This window comes from Aotus nancymaae, unplaced genomic scaffold (genome assembly GCF_030222135.1).
Source record: "Aotus nancymaae isolate 86718 unplaced genomic scaffold, 86718_ANA_hifiasm-v0.15.2.pri h1tg000125l, whole genome shotgun sequence".
NCBI lineage: Eukaryota > Metazoa > Chordata > Mammalia > Primates > Aotidae > Aotus > Aotus nancymaae.
The window spans coordinates 249,014-270,538 of record NW_026988540.1 but is presented as its reverse complement, the minus strand read 5'-3'; the positions used below and the strand labels follow the sequence as shown (position 1 = coordinate 270,538).

General features: G+C 39.1%; 1 protein-coding gene across 30 annotated transcripts in view; it reads right to left on the bottom strand.

Moving 5' to 3' along the window:
* LOC105708774 (centrosome-associated protein ALMS1-like) overlaps positions 1–21,525 on the bottom strand; it is a 261,189-nt gene that overhangs the window by 33,054 nt on the left and 206,610 nt on the right. For 28 of the 30 annotated variants that reach the window (XR_010340699.1, XR_010340700.1, XR_010340697.1 and 25 more), the window contains 5 exons: positions 4,957–5,077; positions 3,593–3,793; positions 3,050–3,291; positions 2,124–2,307; positions 1,183–1,246 (listed from right to left, as the gene is read on the bottom strand). Coding sequence is in view for 24 of the 30 variants with exons in the window: in XM_064371249.1 (XP_064227319.1) it covers positions 1,183–1,246; positions 2,124–2,307; positions 3,050–3,291; positions 3,593–3,793; positions 4,957–5,077 (812 nt within the window). In the remaining 6 variants the exon portion in view is untranslated. Of the gene's footprint in view, positions 1–1,182; positions 1,247–2,123; positions 2,308–3,049; positions 3,292–3,592; positions 3,794–4,956; positions 5,078–17,271; positions 17,421–21,525 lie in introns of those variants that run through there. The other 2 variants (XM_064371263.1, XM_064371262.1) reach the window with 2 other exon arrangements.

The window sequence follows — 21,525 nt, the reverse complement described above, 5'->3', positions numbered from 1 at the left end:
AAAAGTCAACTTTAACTTATTCTCTGGCATTCACATGATCAATATATGAATATCTGAAATGAATTAATTTTTTAAAAAATTTATTTGTTATTTGTCTCAGTCTGTTACCCAGGCCAAGTATAATGGTGTGATCATAGCTCACTGCAGTCTCAAATTCCTGGGCTTAAGAGATCCTCTCACCTAAGACTCCTGAGTAGGTAGGATTACAGAAATGTACCACCATATCCAACACTCAAATTAATTAATTAATAGTAGCTAATATTCGTTCGTCATGGCACAAAACTAAAAAATTATAAAAAGTCAAAAAATCTACATCTGTAATACATCAGTTCTCCTTTACAAAGGCAATCAGTATTATCAGTTTTTTTCTGTCTTCCAGGAATATTCTATGCATATAAAAGTATACACCTCTACATAAGCACAAATACTTATTTTTAAAGACCACAAATGGTAACAGTGCTCATATGCTTTAAAAATTTAATTTAAAAAAAGTTTAACTTAAAGTGTTCTGGAGAACCCTGTTCTTTCTCACCCTATTGGATCAATTCCTAGAAATGAGATTGCTAAGATAAAAGGTATGGCCCAAATATCATTTAATTTTATTTTAAAATATTTTTTTTTTTTTTTGACACGGAGTCTCGCTCTGTTGCCCAGATTGGAGTAAAGTGGTACCATCTAAGCTCACTGTAACCTCTGCCACCCAGGTTCAAAGGGTCCTCCCCACTCAGCCTCCCAAGTAGCTGGGATTACAGGCATGCGCCTGCACGCCCAGCTAATTTTTGCACTTTTAGTAGAGATGGGGTTTCACCATGTTGGTCAGGCTGGTCTTGAACTCCTGACTTCAAATGATCTACCCACCTCAGCCTCCCAAAGTGCTGGGATTACAGGTGTCAGTCACTGTGCCTGGCCTAAACTATTCTTTATTTACATTTAGATTTCTAATACAGAGAAGCCTGACTAAAACATGCAAATTAGTGGGGATTTTTTTCACCTTTTGCATGTGAGTCATTCATACCATGATGTGCTAATTTTTTTTTCCAGTGCCGTAAGTGAGAAATGACTCTCACAACTTCCTCATGATGTTTAAACTTGAGCATAACACCCTTATTACAAGCCAGAGCTCCTGATAAATTGGTGGCCTGGTTTATACTTCTATACATACTCTTGTTCTCTTGGTCTTACCGTTTGGACCGCTGGATCATTTCCTTCTTGCTGATAGGCTTGTTCTTCTGGGCAGCCAGGAAGACTAAGCAAGAGAAGAAGGGGTTTTCAGTGGACAGTGACTTAAACCAGGAGGGTGTGGTGCAAGAGCTGGGAGAAGGAGTTTCCAGGACTTGATGCCCCTACCCTTAGCTGGCAAGACTGGGTGGGGAGCAAGGACCAAGGCAAGCCAGGGTTAGACTAGGGTAACAGGGACAGTAGCCTAAGGCCCTGAGGACCTAACACTCTGCAGCACAGACTAGACTTTGAATTTAAAAAAATGGCCAGTTATTAGGGAAGATTAGATGAAAGAATTAGGTAGTGCTTTGTAGTTTTCACAGCTTTCATTGTTTTATCAAAACCTGCTTATCATAATTGTTAAGAAGGCAGACTCCAGAGCTGTGCACCTGGGTTCAAATCTTAGCTTTTACTTACTGGGTATGTCATCTTGGGAGAGGTACTTAATCTCCCTTTGATTCAGTTTTCTCACTATAAAGTAGAGATAGTAATAGCACCTATCAAGAGTGTTGTAAGTGATAAATGTAAACAGTGCCTGGGCAAGATGTAAGGACTATGTGTTTATTATTATTATTATTACCATCCTAAGAGACAGGCAAGCCTGGAATCAGCCCCATCTTTTCAGGAAAAATAAAATACTTTTGGAACTAACTTGCTCAGAGACACAGAGCTGGTTTAAGATGCAGTGACAGGGCTAGAGTAACTGGGCTTACTTGGATCATGAATGTGCTGACAACTAAGTTGGGCAGGTTCTGCTAGCTGAGAAGGTTTGAGTCTTGGCAAGCAAAAGGTTGCTGTCTGCCCATGTAACTGACCTGGCTTGGCCTTTAGTAGGTCTCTGCAGCACAGCAACAGACCTTGCCTTCTCTATTCTACTCACAGAAAAGTTAACAGTGAGGTCGTACCTCTCTTGGGCAGCGGGTGCATACAATTCTGGTGGCTCTGCTGTTCCCTGTCAATGTTGAACAGAGCATCCCGCTCACTCTGTAACATGCTCTGCAGCTTCCTCTCCTGGACTATTAACTTCAGGCGCTTTATCCGCTCCCCAGAGCGGGAGATGAAGTCAGGTCTGTGAAGCTGAAGTGATTCCTAAAAAAAAAAAAAAAAAAAAAAAAGCCAAGCCTCACATTAATGAGGCAATCTCCAAATGCCTAGAAAAACACCACCTTCCCAAGAGGTTTGAAGAAGCCTGATTCAAATGCTGAGAAAATGTCTAGACAATCCTTGGACACCTCTCTGCAGGGAAGGACTCCAGCAGGGAACCTGTAGAGATCAAAGACGGGCCTTCAGCATAGGCCAGGAATTAAGACTATGGCAATTACAACTCTCCCAAATGTCAATGCGATACAGCTCTGCCATGGTGCTATTTTAAAGATCTATTTGAACAAATATATCATTAAATAACATTTCTTTTATCCCCCAAGGGACATATAAGAAGAGACTTGGTTTCCTTTAAATCCCGCAAGGAGCAGGAACAGAAGTTGCAGAATTGGAGGAACACCCATGAGCGCACAAGCCTCAGGCCTCTGGACCTTCCACATACAGGGACCCACAAACCCGATGAGCAAAGCTGTAAATCCTCCCTCCTGTGGCCTTGACCCCAGATCCTGAGTCAGGTGATGCGCCCCCTAGAACACTTAAAAGTAAGGCAGCCTTTGATGAATGATGAGAAACACAGCTCTAATGCATGAAACCAGGTGAACCGCAGAGGTGCTGGAAAAGAGGGTCTCAGGTCTACACCTCAGCTGGCCAAGTCACAGAAGCAGGTTCCCTGTGCCTTGCCCTTCTTCTCCCTACATGTAGGGCTAAAGTTAAGTCAGCGTCATTGCACCTGCAGGGTTGCTCTCACAAATGGCTTCAGTGTATCTCTGCCATCCTCTCTGCCTGGGCCTGCCAGGGAGCCCCGACCGTCCAGGTGCTGCCCCTGCCGGTTCTGCTCCCACAGTAGCTCCCTCCAGGGCTTGGTCTTTGTTAATGGTTCAAACCAGGAGACGCCAGGGCCACACATCTTGGGCATGTTTTCCTTCTTTGATCCAGACTCCACGTTTTCCACAGGAACAAACCAGGAAACTCCTGCAAGAAACAGTTTTTAGAAGGAAAAAATATTTTTCATTTTTTATAGTCCCACCCAACTCTCATCAAGGACAGACTCTCAGGGGTCTCAGCTGTTGGCAGCCACAGGGTGCCCTTGAGTCTGGCTTCACTGCAGGGATGACTGTGTAACTGCAGTGCTGGATACTTTGAAAACCTGACAAGGTGTTGGCTGGGGGTAGGTGGGGTCCACATAGAGTCACTTGGAAACACAGAGTCAGCATCACAGGGGACTTGAAATTCACTAGTTTCTCTACTACAAGATCTTAAATGAGAAACTGACCTTCATGGGAATTCTTGTTCCTTTTTAACTTTCTGTCCACAGGATAAGTGGTAAAGAGCATTTTCTTTTCATGTTTTTCTTCTGACCAAGAAGTCACATCACTGTCCTCTTCCAATTTAGCCGCGCTAGAACTTGGAGTTGGGAAAGTCATCCCAACATCTCGAGTGTGTTTTTTGGCACCATTCACAATCTCCAAGTTACCTGAGGGGAAGGATCACAGGTGTCTGGGAGAAGCCTTGAGACTGAGTTGATTTATTCAGGTGAGTAAGGTTTATTCAAGTAAGTAAGTAAACCCTTTTTAATGCTTTAAAAATACAATGCCTTTGTGTGGGATGAAGGGATGGGAAGAGAGAGAGATTAAAAGAAGGGAGGGCAGGGGAAAGTTGGAAGGGAAAAGAGGAAGAAGAAAAAAGAAAGCGTTTTTATTTGTAAGTAATTTTAGGTATTAGAGGGAAAGAAGAATGAATATGGGTTCAAAGGGTAAAGGATTTCAGCTCTGATCCCAAGTCAGAAAGACAATAAATACTTAGAGTCCTTTTGATAGTCACCCAGGTAAGGAAGAGGTTAACAGAAGTAAAAACAGGATTTGAGGGGAAGAAACAAATCAAGATAAAAGTTTATTTATTTTTATTTTATGAAACCAAAAGGTATAGAAAGGCAATAACTAAAAATTCTCCTTTCCACTTCTGGTCTCCATTTATTCTGTTCACAGCCCCATATGGTTCCAGAGAATTCATTTTGCACATTTAAGCAATCTCTTCCTTTTATTAAAAAAAAATTTACAACGCAGTGTACTATACACTTTTATTAAAATCAATTATATGCCTTGGAGATCTTTCTCCAAGTACAGAGAGAGATTAGTACAGAGAGAGTTGCCTCATTCTATGTAGAATTTCAGTATCTAGATATGCAATAATTTATGTAATCATTAAGCTATTGAGGGACAACTAAATTCATTTTAATCTCCTGCTATAACAAATAATGTTTCTGTGGTTACTTTTGTACACTATTTTGCACATATGCAAGTACATCTATAGGTTAAATTCCACATATGCATAGTGTATCTATAGAGTCCATTTCAAAAGTAAAAATGCTGAAACTAATTTTGATAGGAACTGTCAAATTACCTCTCACAGTGAACCAACTTCTACTCCTACTGGAATATACAAGGGAATCCATTTCCCTACACTCTTGCCCACAAACTTGCCATCAAACTTGAATTTTTGCCAATCTGATAAGATGAAAATTGGCAGTTGGATATAGTTTTATCTTCATGTCATTTATTATGATTGAGGCTGAGTATCTTATATGTTTAAGAGCTATTTCAATGTATTTCAATGAAAAGTTTAGTTTCAAGTCATTACCTGCTTGTATGCCCTTGTTTAACACGTGTACATTTTGCTTGTTGCAAAGAGTAGAGTTTGAGCTCAGGAAACTATTGACAGAAGAGGAAATAGCGTCCGAAGAAATTACATGGTTTGCTACCTAGAAAAATAAAAGAGATCTTGTTATTATTACCTGCAGTTAATGTCACAGTTACCCACAGGATAAGCCAACACGTCTTCTTTCTAATCCAATTCAAACTGTTGAGATGCATTTAGAGGAAGCTTGAGATAATGTGAACATGCTGCCTTGTATCTGTGATAGTGAGGAGACTGTTGTAGTTGTATAGGACTTCAGCTGTTCTAAGGTGGTAAGACGAAAAAAGCCTGGCTATTTTCACTGGGCTTGGAAAGACTCTGAAGAGAATGCTAGCTAAACATTAGTCTGATGCATCTTCAGAATGAAATTCTGAAGTGACACCTGCACATAATTTTCATGTGAGATAAAGAGGCCTGGAGATAGCTAAAAAAGTGATGAGCTGAAGAGAGTGCTCTCCAATTAAGGGCAGACTCAGACACATATAATAAGACAAACAGCAAAGACCTGCAAGGCTCATGAGATGTCCTGATGAGCAGTGAATTGCAAAAAGTATTAGAGAGTCCCAAAGGCCTTTCAATTATGTTCAGAGCAAGTAGAGCAATGAAGGCAATTTCAGGGATTGCAGCTGATGGTGCAATGTTGGTGGATGACAAAAAAATTAACAAGATATAGCTGAACAAATACTATAGTGTAAAATAGTATTTCTTAAACTTGTTCATTGTTAATAAGTCCAAGGACAGAGAGAAACTAACCCAGAATAATGAATTGGAATCTCTGCCGGGGAGGGGGTCTGGGCATCTATATTTTGAATAAATGCCAGGGAATTTTCTACTTAGGCAGGTCTGGTGGAGGTAAATTAAAGCCTGGGTGAAGATAGGAAACTGAGCATATCTGATCCCTCAAACTAGATAAACCATATTCCAGAGTCATAAACAAACTTGTAACAGAATTTTGGAGAGGAAGATTTATGTTAGACATTTGAAGAAAGGAAACACTTTGATTTTCGGAAAGGCAGGCATTGCAAACTAGTGGGCTGAATATTGATGACATGTACAATTTAGGATGGATCACAAATTGAACAATTTGCAAGGAACTGATGCAAAAAAAGGTGAGCAGATTTAAGCCAGGCTCAGTCAGGCAGGCAGAGTATGCCCTGCCAGGTTAGCCTTGTTTTCTCTAGTAGATAAGGTTATTTTACTGGTGAAACAAAAGAACACATAGCGTTCTATATCTAGATTTGAACAAAATGCCAAAACTTTTCATGGCATCTTTGAGGGCAAGATGGAGTTATATGGATTGGATGATAATACACATTGATAGAACCGTAATTGGTTGAACTAACCTTACCTAAATATAATTTTAACACAGAGAGATGTCTTTACTGAGTGGTACATCTTGCATTTGACAACAAATAGTTACTAAGCAATTACTGTGCGCAATCACTGGGTTTGGTGCTGGCTACTCCTTCTTAAGATTTTACACATCAGTGTCTTGGAGTTATGGAAAGCAGGAGAATTTCCATACAATACATATCAAGGAGGGCCTCTGTCAGGATCCCAAATAATAACAGGAATGATGGGCTAAATCAGAGCATGTTTAGTAGGGGTAATTTTAACAGTCTGCTCATTAGGCAGGAGAAATGGCAGCAACTCTGATGCAGGAAAAAAAAAAGCTCTTTGTCTAGATTCCAAACAACTAGACCAGTTTCAGGTCTTCCCTTTATTAGAGGTCTCTACTTAGGCAAGCTACAACCTCTTTGTGTCAGTTTGCCCATCTAGAAAAGGAAACACAATCTGCATTTCAGAAAGAACATATGATTTAGATAGTAAAGTATAAAACTAGAGACTACCATGTTGTTAAAAAGATCTTTATTTTTTCCTTAAAAGGAACTCATGAAAAAGAAGTAACTGATATGAAATACATTATACCTTCTCTGCAGTTATAAAAGAGAGGAAGAAAGCATGTTAGGTACTAAAAAAAGTAAAAAGTATATGTAGGTGTTTGCTTTTTTATTTATAAAATGTCTCTGAAAGAAAAGAATCCAGATTGAAAGGAAGAAGTGAAACTGGTTTTATTTACAAATGACAAGATCTTCTCTGTAAAAAATACTAAGAAATCCACAAAGAATTAGAACTAATAAACAAGTTCAGCCAGGTTGCAGACTGCAAGATTAATAAGATAAAAAAATCAATTGTATTCCTATATTCTAGCAAGTGACAACCTGAAAATAAAATTAACAATCTCACTCACAATAGCATCAAAAAGAATAAAATATTTAGGAATAAAGTTAACAAGAGAACTGCAAGGTTTGCACATTAAAAACTAGAAAACATTGCTGGGAGAGATCAGAGGTCTATGTAAATGGTGAGACATCCACCATACATGGATTGGAAGCCTCAAAATTGTTAGGATGGCAGTTATCCCCAAATTAATCCGTAGATTCTACACAATCTCTATCAAAATTCCAGCAAGGATTTTTGATGAAATCTACAAAGTGATCTCAACTTTATATGGGAATGTCAAGGACCACAAAGACTAAAAGTTACTGAAAAAAAAAAAGAAAGGTGGAGGACTTACATTTCCTGATTTCAAATCTTATAAAGTTATACCACAAATCAAATCAAGGCACTGTGGTATTGATATAAGGATACAAACTGGCTGGGCGTGGTAGCTCAGGCTTGTAATTCCAGCACTTTGGGAGGCCGAGGCAAGTGAATCACGAGGTCAGGAATTTGAGACCAGCCTGGCCAATATGGTGAAACCCTGTCTCTACTAAAAATACAAAAATTAGTGCGCCTGTAGTCCCAGCTACTTAGGAGGCTGAGGCAGAAGAATCACTTCAATGCAAGAGGTGGAGGTTGCAGTGAGCTGAGATCGTGCCACTGCATTCCAGCCTGGGTGACAGAGCCAGACTCCATCTCAAAAAAAAAAGAAAAAAAAAAGATAGTAGATATAGACAAATCAATCAATGGAACAGAATGAAAATTCCAAATGAAACCTTACATTTGTGATCAATTAGTGTTCAACAAAGGGGCCAAACCAACTAACTGGAGAAAATAATACTCTTTTGAACAAATGATGCTGGGACAATTAAATATCCCTGTTCAAAGAGATAAGGTTAGACAACACACCGTACACAAAAATGTACAAAAAATGGATGGTAGACCTAAACATAAGTAAAATAATAAACTTTTAATGGAAAACATAGGAGAAAATCTTTGTGACTTTGGTTAGGCAAACAGTTCTTGAATATAACACCCCAAGTACAATCCACAATCCATACAAGAAAAATAGTTTAAACTGGACTTCATCATTACTGTATTAAAACTATTTGCACTTCAAAAGTCACTGTTTTAAATTAAAAGGTCAAGCCATAGCATGGGAGAAATTATTTTTAAAAAAAATACATCTGATAAAGGACTTTTAACCAGAGTATATAGAGAACTCTTTCAACTCAGTAGGAAGATAACCTAATTTTAAAATAAGTGAAAGATTTATTTATTTATTTATTTTTATAATAAGTGTATATACTAAGCATATATATATATATATATATATATAAAGCAAAGATAAACAGGCAAAGCTCTTCAGTTACTAATTACTATTATCTATGCTCTTGAAGGCATTTACAATTTTTTTTCTCTTTTTTTCTCTTTTTTTGGAAGAAAGAAAGAAAAAAAAAGAATGAAGAAGAGGAAGAAAAAGGAAGAGAAAGAGAGAGAGAGAATGGGAATATTGCTTTCTCACCCAGGCTAGAATGCAGTTTAGTGATGGGTATTGAAAACCTCTTTTATACTAATAATTATACTTAATGATGTAGACAGGAAGGAATAAGGCAAGAAAATAACAAACAAGCAGCCAACCAATATTTCATTTAAACCTATGAAATGCTATGTGATTACTGAGGAGTGATTTACTTCCAATTATGTAGTCACTTTTGGAATAGGTGTGAGGTGGTAATGTATGTTTTGTGTATTTGAAGTAGAGAGTTCTATAAATGTTTATTAAGTTTACTTGTTCCGGGTCTGAGTTCAAGTCCTGGATGTCCTTGTTAATTTTCTGTCTCATTGATCTATAGAATCGTTAGCTCTTCTTGTTACATCGATCCTTTTGCCATTATGTAATGTCCTTCTTTGCCTCTTTTGATCTTTGTTGCTTTAAAGTCTACTTTATCAGAGGCGAGAATTGCACCTCCTTTTTGTTTATTTGTTTATTTTTACTCTGTTTGGTTGGTAAATCTTCCTCCTTCTCTTTGAGTGTTTGTGTATCGTTGCATTGAGATGGGTCTGGATGCAGCATACCAATGGGTTTTGGCTTTTTATCCAATTAGAATATATATAAGTTTAATACTGGCATTTGATGCTAGCTGGCTGTTTTGCCCATTAGTTGGTGTAAATTTTTCATTGTGTTAATGCTCTTTGCTTTTTGATGTATTTTTGGAAAGGCTGATATTGGTTGTTCCTTTATATGTATAGTGCTTCTTTCAGAAGCTCTTGTAAAGCAGGCCTGGCGGTGGTGAAGTCTCTAAGTACTCGTTTGTTCGCAAAAGATTTAATTTTTCCTTCACTTATAAAGCTTAGTTTGGCTGGATATGAAATTCTGGGTTGAAAGTTCTTTTCTTTAAGGATGTTAAATATTGGTCCCCACTCTTTTCTGGCTTGTAGGGTTTCTGCTGAGAGATCTGCTGTTAAGTCTGATAGGTTTCCCTTTATGGGTAACCTGACCTTTCTCTCTGGCTGCCCTTAGTATTTTCTCCTTCATTTCAACCCTAATAAATCTGGCGATTATGTGCCTTGGGGTTGGTCTTCTTGAAGAATATCTTTGTGGTGTTCTCTGTATTACCTGGAGTTGAATATTACCCTGCCTTGTTAGGTTAGGAAAGTTTTCCTGAATGATATGCTGAAAAGTATTTTCCAACTTGGATTCATTCTTTTCATCATATTCAGGTACACCTATCAAACGTAAATTAGGTCTTTTCACATAGTCCCATATTTCCTGGAGACTTTGCTCATTCCTTTTTATCCTTTTTTCTCCAATCTTGTCTTCTCGTTTCATTTCACTGAGCTGGTCCTCGACTTCTGATATCCTTTCTTCTGCTTGATCAATTCGACTGTTTAAACTTGTGCATATTTCGTGAAGTTCTCGTGTTGTGTTTTTCTGCTCCATCAATTCACTTATACTCCTCTCTAAATTGTCCATTCTCGTTAACAGTTCGTCAAACCTTTTTTCAAGGTTCTTAGTTTCTTTGCCTTGGGTTAGAACAAGTTCTTTTAATTCACAGAAGTTTCTTATCACCCACCTTTTGAAACCTGCTTCTGTTATTGGAACACACTTGTTCTCCATTAAGTCTTGTTCCATTACTGATGAGGAATTGCGATCCCCTGTAGAGGGAGAGGCATTGTGATTTTGAGTATTCTCTGCCTTTTTAGGCTGGTTTCTTCCCTTCATTATATATTTATCCCTCTGTTGTCTTTGTAATTACCGACTTTCTAACTAGGTCTCTGAGCGGACGTCCAACTTGTTGATTCCCAGCACCGAAATCTGAGCAATCCACTGCGCCGGCCAAAACAGCGGTGTTAAGATTGATGGTGCTTTTCTGCCTGGGAATCTCCGGACTCTGCACCAAGAACTGCCGTGCTAAGGCGTCAGCAAAACGACCGCACCAGCCACAAGAGTCGCCCTGGCGACCCGTGGGGCTCCTCCGCTGGGAATCTCTTGGTCCGTGAGCAACAAATATTCGTCTGAAAGTGTAGCGTCCTCTCGTTCTCTGCGCTTTCACTGGGAGCTACGAGCCCCGAGCTGCTAGTGATCAGCCATCTTGGATCTCTCTCCAATAAGCGAAAGATTTAAAAAGACACTTCATCAAAGAAGATACAAGAGTGGCCAATAAACACATGAAAAGATGTTCAACATCATCAGTCATTAGGAAAATTCAAATTAAACTCACAATAAGATACCATTTCATACCCACTAGAATGGCTATAAACAAAAAGGTGGTCAATAGCAAGTGCTGACAAGGAAGAGGAGAAACTGAAACCCTCACACATTGCAAGCAAGAATGTAAAATGATGCAGCCACTTTGGAAAACACTTTGGCAATTTCTTAAAAAGTTAAACATAAACCTATCATATGACCTAGCAATTTCACTCCTGAGTAAAAACCCCAAAGAAATGAAATGTATGCCCACACAAAACTTTTGCACAAATGTTAATAGCAGCATTCACATTATCCAAAAAAATCAAACAATCCAAATGTCCATCAACTGAAAGATAAGCTAAATACGGTATATCCACAAAACAGAATACTATTCAGCAACAAAAAGGAATCACTGATACATACAACATGGATGGACCTTGAAATCATTATGTTAACAAAAAAAGGCAGATGCAAGAGACCACATCTGATGCTGTGTGTATAAAATCTCCAGAAGAGGCAGAAGGCAGAAGAGGGGTTGACTGGGGCTGGGAACCAGGATTGACTGTAAAGAGGTACAGGGACCTTTTGGTAGTGACAGAAACGTTCTAAAACCGCATTGTGGTGATGACTGTACAACTCTAAACACTTAAAATTGATGAAATTTTATTGTATGACTCTGGGAAGGAGTGCTGGGTGCTGGGGAACAGGATTAGGCAGGACACTCTTGATCAAATATTTTGTACCAAGTGGTTGTACTCTATTACCAGTTCAAGAAATGAATAAACAAAACAAAAACTTGTGGGGACGGGTGTGGCAGTAAAGATTTAAGGAGTTCAACAGGAATAAAATATGTTAGGCCACAGACATGGTCCAGTCACTGAAAGGAAGGTGACAAGCTGTGTCAGTCAACACGCTCTCACCACCCAAAGCACAACAAATTTAGTTGAGAGGGACATGTTTAAAAATAAGATACCAACAAACTTACACCCAGGGAGCTGCAAAACTCAGAAAGGAGAGTTGAAACCATGGCCCATGTGGAACAGTTCATGGAGTGAAGACCGAGAAAAAACACATCAGGAAAGGAGGTGGGGGCCCCAGAGGCAGAGAGGTAGGCCTGTTTTCTGTGCCTTCAGAGAGCAGCTCTGAGAGCAGAGCCAGGTATTCCAACGCAAGGAGATATTGGATCTAAGTCAAAGCCTTTGACAACTGGAGCCTTAGGCAAATGGAACTGACTGACACATAAGCAGCACGTGAGAGGTAGAGCTACTAGAGGGTGGCCTGCCATTTGCTGCAGATACAGCAGAAGTGTTGATTGGAGTGGGTAGGACCACAGGACTCCTATGGTCCCTTCCAAGCCTGAGGTTCTGTGAACATTTTGCGCTTCCAAAGGACACAAGCAGTCATGGTGTATAGCACAGAGTGGGAAAAAAACAAATTACACTGGATTATATGAGAAGCCTTGGAATGTTTCTGTTTTCATTTCAAATTATTTTTCATTGAGTAATTCTTACCTATGAAAAGGTATGAAAAGAAAAACATTTAAAAACAGAAATCAGTCTAAGAATAAATTCTCTCTCAACACAATGTAATTATCCAGCCCTGCAGGAAGATGACAATCAAAGAGAGAGACAAAAACAAGTGTTATTACGATGTGGAGAAACCCTCACATACAGCTCTTTGGAATGTAAAATGGTGCTGTCATTGTGGAAAAGTCTGGCGGTTCCTCAAATAGTTAAACATAGAGTTGTCATATGATTAATTCCACTTCTAGGTATATACCCAAGAGAAATGAAAACACATGCCTTCAAAAAAAAAACATTTACATGACTGTTCATAGCAGTTTTGTTCATAAGTTAAAAAATAGAAACAACACAAATGTCTATGAACTGATGAATAGATACAAACAATGTGGTATATTCATACAATGGAATGTTCTTTGGCCATTAAAAGGAATGAGCATATACTATGATGTGGATGAACCTTGAACATACTATGTTAAGTGAATGAAGACAATCACAAAAGACTGTGTGATTCCATTTATATGAAAGGTCCAGCATAGAAAAGTAATTAGTGGTTGCCTGCAGGCTGTGGCAGAGGTGGAAGGTTGGGTAAATGAAGATTGACTGTTAATGTTTACAGAATTTTTTTGGAGGGTGTTTAAAATGTTCTAAAGTTAATTATGGTGATGGTTGCACAATTCTATGACTATATCAAGACCCATTAAACTGTACACTTTAAACAGGTGAAGTTTATGGCATGGGAAATATGTCAAGAAAGCCATAAAATGCACTTGTTTATTGTGTGCAAACTGAAAAAAAATGTGGACTATGAAGTCTTGTTTAGAGAAAAAAGCTTATATCATACTCTATGGTTCTGCATCTCCTATGCTACCGAAATCAGGAAAAGACTAACCGTGGAAGGTGATCAACAGTGTTGTTTTCATGTAATAAACAACAAACAATCCTAACAAAAAGGTGGGCACTGGATACTGTAGGTGTGATGGAGAACTACTCTAAAGCTGGGGTCAAGCACAAACTGTCAGAACCAGGCCATGTAATGTTGAATCCATCCACAGATTCACAACAATAATCACAATGGACATGCCTGCACTCATGTCCCACAATCTGTGCTGAGGACCCATCGTGGGATAGAACTTTTTTTTTTTCTGAATTAATTTATATATGCTGTCAGTAAACCACAACGGTTCACTTTCCTTAGTCCATGGGAGAGTCCCGTGTCTCTCCTCTAATTAATTAAATGACATTGTCAGCCACCATGGGTTAGGTTTTCTGTTGTACACAGTCTTGGAAGGAAATATATGCTGGTCGGCTGCTTCTGTTTTAATTTCCATTATGAGAGCAAACTCTCCTATTGCTGTCTTATGCAAGACTAAGAATAGAAAGTAAATGCACCATCTCAGAGATGTTTCAGGCTTTTGTAGTACTTTTTAGTTTAATTAACAACGAGACTCATTCCTACATTTATTGATTAAAGACATGAGTAGACCTAGAAATAAAAGCTTTTTTTTTTTTTTTTTTTTGAGACGGAGTTTTCGCTCTTGTTACCCAGGCTGGAGTGCAATGGCGCAATCTCGGCTCACCGCAACCTCCGCCTCCTGGGTTCAAGCAATTCTCCTGCCTCAGCCTCCTGAGTAGCTGGGATTACAGGCAAGCACCACTATGCCCAGCTAATTTTTTGTATATTTAGTAGAGACGGGGTTTCACCATGTTGACCAGGATGGTCTCGATCTCGACCTCATGATCCACCCGCCTTGGCCTCCCAAAGTGCTGGGATTACAGGCTTGAGCCACCGCGCCCGGCCCGAAATAAAAGCTTTTTAATTAAAAAATTACTTGTTAAGTGGAAATTGAGCTTAGAAAAACATATCCAACATAGGAGAAGGGCCATGTTTTCTGATAAAACCCTACACTGCTATTCTTCAGGTAGGAAGACTGGTACTGCTGCCCTTCAACTAGCCAGGTGCCTGCTGGGAGATGCTTTTCCTTTAAAGGTATGAGTTTATGCTAATTCATTTACAACCACTCGGGTTTAGGACCAGAGATACATATTGGTAAGTTGGTGAGAGTCAAATTGAGAAATATAGTCTATGGCACAAAAAGACTGTCTTTTCTAGTGAAAAGTTTCTAGAACTGTGTTGATCAACCACAAGTATATTTTCAATAAAATTTACTCACCACCCAAGGAGTGACACAATTACAAAGTGTCTGTCCAAAAAATAACATTAATTATTTAATTTCTAGTGACAAAAGGTTGCAGAAGCAGGAACTCAGGTGGTAACTATCTATTTTTTATCTTTTGGAAATTGGAACTAGTTATCTATTTCTGCCAGTGTGGTTGAACAAAAAACTATAGAAAATCTTCCTCAGAAAACTAAGAGTGTACTGTGCCTGCATAACAGGTTTTTGAAAAATTTATTTTGGTATGTAAATAAGTAAAGATTGCAGAGAACAGATAATTTTCAGTGAATCCAAAATTCAAATAATAGTTTTAAGAATATATGGCTAAAATGCAGTGGAAATTATTATGGTCAATTATCATTACACTAAGGTCAAAAAACTCTAATGGGATAATAGTTTTCTAGATAATGGCAGGGCTTTGGGTTGGACAGGAAGAAAATGAATCAAGAGCTGAAACATTCAATTAACTCATGGGAAAACCAGAAGGTTGACTAATGGTCATAAAATTTTGTAGAGGATGGTAGAGCTAGACAGCATGTTTCCCAAAGACTTTTCTATCAGGTTTCAAAAATGATGGTCTGGAAGTAGCCCTATATATTTATTTCTTCACTGCATTCTCCCAAATATATTTTTTCTTTGTGTTCTCCCAAACATGTTTCCTCTTAGCTTTATTAACTATTAGAATTACCATCACCTTTACATGGATGACTCCAACACCTTCATCTCACTAATGATATCCTCATGGGGTCAGATCCATCTAGTCTGTTAGATATTTTCACTTAAATGATCTGATCCAGTTTCAAATTTAATAAATAAAACTCCTTCATATTTCAGTCAGAATTAATTTCCTCTTCCGGTCTTTCCATTTTTATAAGGTGTCCATATATGATTTCAGTTGTTTTGAATGGAAATTTCAAAAGAACCATGGCAATTATTTACCAATTATAACTGATTAGTCTATCTTAACAAAAGAACATTAGATTTTTCTAATAAATTAATTTATTGACGTTACTTTTTAAAAAAATCTTTATTGGCAACTAGCTATAATTTGGAAATAAATTTAGGCCTATAAAAAAATTCCACATAGATTAAAAGCTTAAGTTAGAAGCTTCCATATCCCTCCAAAAGTATTAAAAATAAAGCAGGAGAATTTTTTAAAAACAAATCTTGAGGTTGGAAGATCTTTCTTAGCATCAACACAGAAATAAAGAAGTATTTAACAATACTATTCCAATATTAACACAATGTAATTAATGGTTAAAAATCAATAGGAAGAAAGGCCCAGTGGCACATGCCTATGGTCCCAGCTACTCAGGAGGCTGAGATGGGAAGATTGGTTGAGGCCAGGAGTTTGAGATCTGCCTGGGCAACATAGCAAGACCACATCTCTAAAAAAGAAAAAAAGGGAATAAAACACAATTTAAAAAACAACAACTACAGTGGTCTCCAAATGTTTACAAAAATGAATAGGGAAAAAACCTTCAAAGAAAAATAGGCAAAAGATAATACACAAAGGTAATTCTCAAAAGAAGAAATGTAAATGGCAAATCTGAAACCTAATAGAAATATAATTTAAAGCACTAGCAAAATTAAAAATTATAGTTCTTGAGGTCCCCAGGCAAGATGGCTGAACAGAAACAGCTCCAGTGCATAGCTCCCAGCAAGATCCATGCAGAAGGCGGGCAATTTCCACATTTCCAACCGAGGAACCTGGTTCTTCTCATTGGGACTGGTTGGACAGTGGGTGCAGCCCAAGGAGGGCGAGCTGAAGCAGGGTGGGGCGTCACCTTACCCAGGAAGTGCAAGGGGCCAGGGAACTCCCTCTCGTGGCCAAAGGAAGCCATTAGGGACTGTTTCCTGCACTCCCACCCAGATACTGTGCTTTTCCCAGGGTCTTCACAACCCGCAGACAAGGAGATTCCCTCCAGTACCTGCACAACCACCAGGGCCCTGGGTTTCTAGCATAAAACCGTGCAGTCGTTTGGGCAGAAACCAAGCTTGCCGCAGCAGTTTTTTTTTTCATATCCTAGTGGCACCTGGAACGCCAGTGAGACAGAACTGTTCACTCTCCAGGAAAAAGGGCTGAAGCCAGGGAGCCAAGTGGTCTGGCTTGGCAGGTCCCACCCCCACGGAACCAGCAAGCTAAGATCCACTGGCTTGAAATTCTTGCAGCCAGCACAGCAGTTAAGTCTGAGCTTAACCTGGGTCGTTCATTTGGTGGGGGGAGGGGCTCCACCATTGCTAAGTCTTGAGCAGACAGTTTCAACCCCATAGTGTAAGGAAAGCTGCCGGGAAATCTGAACTGAGCAGAGCCTAACACAGCTCAGCAGCTGCAGGCACTGCCTCGCTAGATGTCCTTGCTGGGTAGTGCATCTCTGAAAAAAGGCAGCAGCCCATCAGGGACTTACTAATAAAGTCCTGACCTTCCTGGGACAGAACACCTGGGAAAAGGGGTGGTAGTGGGTACAGCTTCAGCAGACCTAAACACTCCTGCCTGGCAGCTCTGAAGAGAGCAGCAGATTTCCCAACACAGTGTTTGAGCTCTGATAAGAACAGACTGCACCTTCAAGTGGCTCCCTGACCCCCGTGTATCCTGCCTGGGACACACCTCTCGGTAGGGGCTGACAGACACCTCATACAGGAGCGCTGCTGGCATCTGGCGGGTACCCCTCTGGGACGAAGCTACCAAAGGAAGGAACAGGCAGCAACCTTTGCTGTTCTGCAGTCTCCACTGGTGATTCCCAGGCAAGCAGGGTCTGGAGTGGACCTCCAGCAGAACTGCAGCAGAGGGTGCTGTTAGCAGGAAAACAAACAGAAAGAAATAGTTTCAACATCAATAAAAAGGACGTCCACTCAGAAATTCCATCCAAAGGTCACCGACCTCAAAGATGAAAGGAAGATAAATCCACAAGGATGGGAAGAAACCAGCACAAAAAGGCTGACAAAACATCCATTTTCCTTTAAGGGATCACAGCTCCTCACCAGCAATGGAACAAAACTGGATGGAGAATGAGTTTGATGAAAGGACAGAGGCAGGCTTCAGAGGGTGGGTAATAACAAACTGCTCTGAGCTAAAGGAGCATGTTCTAACCCAATGCCAGGAAGCTAAGAACCTTGAAAAAGGTAGGAGAAACGATATCTAGAATAACCAGTTTAGAGAAGAATATAAACAACCTGATGGAGTTGAAAAACACAGCAGGAGAACTTCGTGAAGCATGCACAGTTTAAAGAGCCAAATAGATCAAAAGAAAGAAAGGATATCAGAGACTGAAGATCAACTAAATGAAATAAAGTGAGAAGACAAGATTAGAGAAAAAACAATGAAAAGGAATGAACAAAGCCTCCAAGAAATAGGGGATTATGTGAAAAGACCAAATCTACGTTTGATCGCTGTACCTGAAAGTGAAGGGGAGAATGAAACCAAGTTGGAAAACACTCTTTAGGATATTATCCAGGAGAACTTCCCCAACCTAGCAGGCCTGCTAGGCCAACATTCATATTCAGGAAACAAAGAGAACACTACAAAGATACTCTTCAACAAGAGCAACCCAAGACACATAATCATCAGATTCACCAAGGTTGAAATGAAGGAAAAAGTGCTAAGGACAGCAAGAGAGAAAGGCTGGGTTACCCACAAAGGGAAGCCCGTCAGACTAACAGCAGATCTCTCAGCAGAAACCCCACAAGCCAGAAGAGAGTGGGTGCCAATATTCAACATCCTTAAAGAACTTTCAATCCAGAATTTCATATCCAGCCAAACTAAGCTTCATAAGCAAAGGAGAAATTAAACCCTTTATGGACAAGCAAATGCTGAGAGATTTTGTCACCATGAGGCCTGCCTAACAAGAGCTCCTGAAGGAAGCACTAAACATGGAAAGGAACAACCAGTACCAGCCACTGCAAAAACATACCAAATTGTAAAGACCATCAATGCTAGGAAGAAACTGCATCAACTAATGGGCAAAATAACCAGCTAGCATCATAATGGCAGGACCAAATTCACATATAAAAATATTAACCTTAAATGTAAATGGGCTAAATGCCCCAATTAAAAGACACAGACAGGCAAATCTGATAAAGAGTCAAGACTCATTGGTGTGCTGTATCAGGAGACCCAATTCACATGCAAAGACATACACAGGTTCAAAACAAAGGGATGGAGGAATATTTACCAAGCAAATAGAAAGGAAAAAAAAAAAGCAGGGGGTTGCAATCCTAGTTTTTGATAAAACAGATTTTAAACCATTAAAGATCAAAAGAGACAAAGAAAGACATTACATAATGGTAAAGGGATCAATGCAACAAGAAGAGCTAACTATCCTAAATATATATGCACCTAACACAGGAGCACCCAGATTCATAAAGCAAGTTCTTAGAAACCTACAAAGAGACTTAGACTCCCACACAATAATAGTGGGAGACTTTAACACCCCACTGTCAGTATTAGACAGATCAATGAAACAAAAAATTAACAAGGATATCCAGGACTGGAACTCAGCTCCCGACCAAGAGGACCTAATAGATATCTACAGAACTCTTCACCCCAAATCAACAGAATATACATTCTTCTCAGCACCACATCACACCTATTCTAAAATTGACCATATAATTGCAAGTAAAACACTCCTCAGCAAATGCACAAGAATGAAAATCATAACAGTCTCTCAGACCACACAGTGCAATCAAATTAGAACTCAGGATTAAGAAACTCACTCAAAACCACACAACTACATGGAAATCGAACAACCTGCTCCTGAATGACTACTGGATAAAAAATGAAATGAAGGCAGAAATAAAGATGTTCTTTGAAACCAATGAGAATGAAGACATGACGTACCAGAATCTCTGGGACATATTTAAAGCAGTGTGTAGAGGGATATTTATAGCACTAAATGCCCAAAAGAGAAAGCAGGAAAGATCTAAAATGGACACCATAACATCAGAATTAAAAGAACTAGAGAAGCAAGAACAAACAAATTCAAAAGCCAGCAAAAGACAAGAAACAACTAAGACCAGAGCAGAACTGAAGGAGATAAGGAGATAGAGACACAACAAACCCTTCCAAAAAAAAAAAAAAAAAAAAAAAAAATCAACGAATCCAGGAGCTGGTTTTTTGAAAAGATCAACAAAATAGATAGACTGCTAGCCAGAGTAATAAAGAAGAAAAGAGAGAAGAATCAAATAGATGCAATAAAAAATGATAAAGGTGATATCACCACCAATCCCACAGAAATACAAACTACCATCAGAGACTACTATAAACACCTCTATGCAAATAAAACAGAAAATCTAGATGAGAAGGATAAATACCTGGACACTTACACCCTCCCAAGACTAAACCAAAAGAAGTCGAATCCCTGAATAGATAAATAACAAGGTTTGAAATTGAAGGAGCAATTTATAGCCTACCAACCAAAAAAAGTCCAAGACCAGACAGTTTCACAGCTGAATTCTACCAGAGGTACAAAGAGGAGCTGGTACCATACCTTCTGAAACTATTCCAAACAACAGAATAAGAGGGAATCCTCCCTAACTCATTTTATGAGGCCAATATCATCCTGATACCAAAACCTGGCAGAGACACAACTAAAAAAGAAAATTCCAGGCTAATATCCCTGATGAACATAGATGCAAAAATCTTCAATAAAATACTGGCAAACCGAATCTAATAGCACATCAAGAAGCTTATCCATCACGATCAAGTCGGCTTCATCCCTGTGATAAAAGGCTGGTAACATACGCAAATCAATAAATGTAATCCATCACATAAACAGAACCAATGACAAAAATCACATGATTATCTCAACAGATGCAGAGAAGACTTTTGACAAAATTCAACAATGCTTTATGCTAAAAACTCTCAATAAACCAGGTATCGATGGAACATATCTCAAAATAATAAGAGCTATTTATGACGAACCCACAGCCAGTATCATACTGAATGGCCAAAAACTGGAAGCATTCCCTTTGAAAACCGGCACAAGACGAGGATCCCCTCCCTCACCACTCCTATTCAACATATGGAAGTTCTGGCCAGGGCAATCAGGCAAGAGAAAGAAATAAAGGTATTCAAATAGGTAAAGAGGAAGTCTAATTGTCTCTATTTGCAGATGACACGATTGCATATTTAGAAAATCCCATCGTCTCAGCCCCAAATCTCCTTAAGCTGATAAGCAACTTCAGCAAAGTCTCAGATACAAAATCAACGTTCAAAAATCACAAGCATTCCTATACCAAATACCAAACAGCCAAATCATGAGTGAACTCCCATTCATAATTGCTATGAAGAGAATTAAACACCTAGGAATACAACTTACAAGGGATGTGAAGGACCTCTTCAAGGAGAACTACAAACCACTGCTCAACAAAATAAGAGAGGACACAAACAAATGGAAAAACTGTCCATGCTCATGGATAGGAAGAATCAATATGGTGAAAATGGCCATACTGCCCAAAGTAATCTATAGATTCAATGCTATACCCATTAAGCTACCATTAACTTTCTTCACAAAATTGGAAAAAAAAAAACACCTTCAATTTCATATGGAACCAAAAGAGAGCCTGCATAGCCAAGACAATCCTAAGGAAAAAGAACAAAGCTGAAGGCATCATGGTACCTGACTTCAAACTATATTCCAAGGCCACAGTAACCAAAACAGCATGGTGCTGGTACCAAACAGAACAGAGGCTTCAGAAATAACGCCACACACCAAAACCATCTGATCTTTGACAAACCTGACAAAAATAAGCAATGGGGAAAGGATTCCCTATTTAATAAATGGTGTTGGGAAAACTGGCTAGCCATATGCAAAAAGCTGAAACTGGATCCCTTCCTTATACCTTATACAAAAATTAACTCAAGATGGATTAAAAATTTAAATGTAAGACCTAAAACCAT